General features: G+C 32.6%; 2 protein-coding genes across 2 annotated transcripts; one reads left to right on the top strand and one right to left on the bottom strand.

The window, feature by feature from the left end:
- The first annotated feature begins 597 nt into the window (after positions 1 to 597).
- Positions 598 to 1,451, top strand: LOC114415736 (30S ribosomal protein S31, chloroplastic-like). Its single transcript, XM_028380573.1, has 3 exons — positions 598 to 872; positions 997 to 1,061; positions 1,170 to 1,451. The coding sequence occupies exons 1-3, from the start codon at positions 707 to 709 to the stop codon at positions 1,302 to 1,304; spliced, it is 366 nt and encodes a 121-aa protein (XP_028236374.1). The 5' UTR covers positions 598 to 706; the 3' UTR covers positions 1,305 to 1,451.
- A 736-nt stretch (positions 1,452 to 2,187) lies between these two features.
- On the bottom strand, positions 2,188 to 3,642 carry LOC114415727 (lactosylceramide 4-alpha-galactosyltransferase-like). The gene has a single exon (XM_028380561.1). The coding sequence runs from the start codon at positions 3,539 to 3,541 to the stop codon at positions 2,300 to 2,302; it is 1,242 nt and encodes a 413-aa protein (XP_028236362.1). The 5' UTR covers positions 3,542 to 3,642; the 3' UTR covers positions 2,188 to 2,299.
- Between the last annotated feature and the right edge of the window lie 1,279 nt (positions 3,643 to 4,921).

Raw genomic sequence — 4,921 nt, forward strand, 5'->3', positions numbered from 1 at the left:
TTAATTACTCATTTGATCCCTATAGTTTCACCATTTGTACATTTTAGTCAGTATAATTTGAAAATGATTTTTTTAGTCCCTATAATTTGCATTTTAATCCTCTTTTAGTCCCTCTATCTTGAAATTAATATTTTTAGTTCTTATATTTTATATTTTAATTCTCTTTTAGTCCTTATCATCAAAATATAAGTAGTATTATCAATTACAATTAACTACAAAAATATTAGCAAGTAGTTCATAATTAATTTATCGCAATATAATTTGTAATAAAAAATAATTGATAATTTATAACTAATTTATAACTAATTTTTTTATATATTTTTGTAATAAAAACTAAAAAGTAATTAAAATACTAATTATAAGAACTAAAAAAATTACTTTTAAATTATAAAAATTAAAAAAAAATTAAAATATAAACTATAAGAAAATCACTTTTAAACAATAATAACTACAAAATAATTAAAATATAAATTATAAAAATAAAAAAATCATTTTTAATCTATAAAAACTAAAAAATATAAATAGTAAAACGATAATAAACAAAAGAGTAATTTAATCAAGTATATATAAACTAAAAGGAAAATTGTTGATAATAGTATTTGACAAAAGTACAAAACGATCCAATTACACTGCTAGTAGAAGATGGCAAGCCACCTCCATTTTTTACCCCCTTCTAAAACCTTATCTCTTTCAGTTATCCTCGGCCATGGCGTCTCTACTGCTAGCATCACCTTCTCCACTCTCCGTTCAATTGCACAATTCCACCTGTCACCTTTCCTTCTCTCACTCCCAAACTCTTTCCTCACCGCTCTCCACTTCCTTTCCTTCTCTCTCAGCCTCTGCAACCACCACTCTCTCCCCAACCCCTTCTGGTAATTTCTGCAACAATAAAACAATAAAAAAAAAAAATCAAACTTTTTACTAAATTTGGTTTTTTATGTATGAATTTTAACACCCCATTTCCCAATTTTGCGTTTTTTTTTTCGTTTCTCCCAGTGTACTGTGGCAGAGGGGACAGGAAAACTGCAAAGGGAAAGCGCTTCGCTCATTCATTTGGAAATGTAATTCTCTTATCCCATTTTCACTTTTCTTCATTTTTTTTACTTTTTAGTTTTTCATGTTGTGTTTTTCTGGTTTCTAATATTATGCTATTTTATGAGGTTGGATAGGCGAGGCCAAAGGACAAGAAGAAGGGTAGAGGGCCACTGAGGCCTTATGCTCCACCGGCACCTTCCAAAAAAGACAGGTTCGAAGATAATGAGGTGGTGAAGATTGAAATTGACGAGTCTCTCTTTTCTGGTTGATTTTGGTGGTGAATTGTAATTTTGTGTCTTCCATGGTTTAGTTGTTGATATATGATTCCATTGTGACATACACAATTCGGCTTGTGCTTATGCTATATCAGTTTTCAATTTTTATTGCCCTTAATCGAGGTCAATGTGCTTTCTTTATCTTGTTTTACACACTATGTTATCTTGCTTTAGAGTTTTGGAGTTGTGAATTGGAAAGACAGTAGTAATTTGCGAAAAAAGGAATATAAAAAAAAGGTGGCTTTTTCTTAGGATTTATGCTTCATGACTTTTTGTATTGGACAGAACATAGATCTAGTTCAATTAAGTATTGATTGTGCAGTTCTCCAATTAGAATTGGAGTTTTGTATTAGTAATCAGCATAATAAAGGTTTATATTAAAGGATTATTGCAGATTACTGAAATGAAACTCTAATTCTGATAGAACAGTAAAAACAACACCCAAGAATCTATACAAGTTTTCTAACTTACAACAACTTCAGAATTTCGAAACTAAAACTGAAACTCAACACTCAAAACTGAAACTAGGTTTAGTTTTTAATAATTTCAAAATTGGAAACAGAAAACCACCCTGAACGGGACCTAAGTTTGCCAGGATTCATTTTGTAAAAATGTGGAAAATATAGATTCAGACAAATGCTACTTAAGGTTTAGATTGTTATGCGGTTATAAATGCATAATGGTTGCGGTTGCGTTTCAGTTACAATAGCTGTGCGAAATTGCAGTGAGTATTGGATTTTAAGCTATTTTTTAATTGAAAGTTAAAGTTAGACATTCAATATCATGGAAGACTGGAAGCAAGTTCTTTTATTACTTGCCAAGTTACTTGTTATTGGCCACAATCGAGTGTTTGCTGTACAGTTTGAAGAATAAGAAAAAAGTATGCAAATGAGAGTTTTTATATTGATAGTCTTGCTCTTTAACAGTATAATATGGTTCCCCTGATTGAAAAAATCTCCACCTTTTTTATAACATCTATTACCTAAGAACTATACCCATTTGTTACAAATGACACAATAATCTGATGCAAGTCTTCCCATGATACTTCCTTCTTCAATTGTCAATCTGCTACTATGTTTGTTCCATAGATGAATCCCATAAGTCTTTCTTCTGAGCTGAAGCAGTTTGGCTTCTACCCATTTTGATTCTTCCTGAGTTTTCGGCTTCATAAAAAGCCCATTTATCTTGTTCCAGTCCACCGGATAAAAGGCCATAGGTGGCAAGACTGTAAAGTTGAAATCATGTCTTTTCCCCAGCCTCTTAATCACTCTGGAAACCAGGTAGGGACCATTATGTCCCCATTTGTTTCCATCAAAAGTTAATGCAAATTCATTGATGAATCTATGCAGAAGTTGATGTCCAATATCAAAAATCAGAACTGCATTATTTAATCTGGTCCAGTGCTTAGAATCCAAATTCATGCTCTGCGCACCAATAGAATTTCTTAACCCTGTTAATGGTTTCAGAACTATAAAATCTGTATCTATGTAGATACCACCATATTTGTAGAGAACTGCAAGTCTTATCAGATTTGATAGATTCTGAGACAAAGGAATCTCACCGGGGTCCTTTCTACCCTTCCTTAGCTCACGAAACCAAGCTTCAACTGGAGTCCCCTTGACCAAAAATGACAAGTCCGGGGCTGTTGCCTGCACTTTGAACCCACGATCAAGCAGTGGTTTCAGGATCCTGTAGCCATGTCTGCTGTCCAAAGTTCTTGATAGAATTATCAGACATGCCTTGGGATGGTTCTTGAAAATGCTTTCCACAGACAGCAATTCTCTCCCTCCAAATAAACTTGCAGGTGAAATCCAAGTCATGAAAAACTGAACCTCGCATTTGCGGCCTAAAAATCCCAAAACTCGAGCATTAAATTGTCGGGTCAAGTTGTTCGACTTGAAGATCTTGAAGTTATGCAGCTGTCCTTGAAGCCATGCTATTCTTTCTTCTTCTGTGGCATTGAATGGGGCAACTAGAGCCTTCTGGTTTCGACTGTTGGCTTCATCCTTCTCTTGAATGGAATGTAAAGGTATGTGAACAAGGGTTGACCCTATTCCTTTTGTTCTGTGATTGTGAACTTCTAACTTCTCTGGAGCTTCGGTATTAGCAGCAGAGTGTAGGGAATCATGGTAGACAATACCATCTGCATAGATATGAAAAATTATGGCAGAGAAAGTGATTAGAGGGAGGACAGATAACTTGGCATGTTTAAGCAGCCGATGAACAAACATCTTTTAGATTATTGTGCCTGGTTAGAGTTGCAATTGGAAAGAACTTATGCAGAACATATGACCTGGGATTGGTTTCCACGTTTTGTTTTTCATATGGTATACTCCAATAAAATTCTTTTATAATTACAAAGTCAAAGTTTATGTAAAATGATACATGAGGAAATTGTTATTTATTTATCTATATATAATATATGGCATGTCACATACGTCAGAGTGATATATAAGAATCTTGCTGAGGTCAAATATCAAACACTCAATGCTTCGTTCGTGTCATGATTCAGATAATGTAAATATGTTGCCCCGTTGATAATGTTACTTGTGTTACAATTAATTATACTTGCACATAACTAAAAGGAGGGTTTTGTTGTTGGAGTGGGCCCCTGCAAATTGCTTTGTCCGTCCTTGATGGAGCAACAATGCCTCGGACCATCCGGCAGCAACTACATATTCTGTTTTGGGAATGAAATTTGTAGGAATAATTTTTTTTGAAAAAAAATTTAAAAATATATTTAATTATTATTTAAACTTTCTTGTGAATAATATGTTCACTGTCAATTGTTTACTAGGAGAATGTTTTGTTCTTATCTATGAAACAAAAAAAAAAATATTTTTGTTTATTGAATAAAAGAAAATTTTATTCTGTGACTGTTTTTTAGTGTATCATTCATATAAAATTGACTTATAAGGTAAGAAATTATTTCTCACTTATATTATTTTTACCTACAAAAGTTGGTCTAGTTCTGAAGGATGGAACTCGTATCTCAGGAGAATGTGAGTTTGAATCTTATTGTCAATGTTAGGACCTTATTAGTGAATGATTTATAAGTATTTTTGTGCTCATTGAGTCTTGAGACATATCCTAATCCTGGTGAGCACCCAAGATCAAACTCACCGATAATTTGAGTCATATTGTTTGTCGATGTGGGATCTCCAATATCTCCATCATTTCAAGGACAAAACATATCAAGAGAACCATGAAATTTACATGATTAAATATTTGTGAGTGGTCACATAACAACTCAAGAGACCCAACAACAATTGCTAGGATAAACATTGATACCACATTAGAATGTAGGTTATGGTTTAACTTATCAAAACTGGTTTATAAAATGAAAATTTCACCCTCATTTATATATATAAATTTGGTCATATCATTGGTCGACATGGAATCGACTTCAAGTTATTTTGATTGATATTGTTGCTTCGGATATGAACATTGTTTGCTTAAAAAAGATGCATATGAATGCAAGGCATCATGTTATATTTTTGGAAATTATATTCTCAAGAATATGATGACCAGAAATATTATTTTTGGGTATACTTAAAAATGTGTTTGATTATATTTCAATATTCTTAAGAATAGATTTTAAAATTCAAAAT

Source organism: Glycine soja, chromosome 1 (assembly GCF_004193775.1).
Source record: "Glycine soja cultivar W05 chromosome 1, ASM419377v2, whole genome shotgun sequence".
In the NCBI taxonomy this organism is placed as follows: Eukaryota; Viridiplantae; Streptophyta; class Magnoliopsida; order Fabales; family Fabaceae; genus Glycine; species Glycine soja.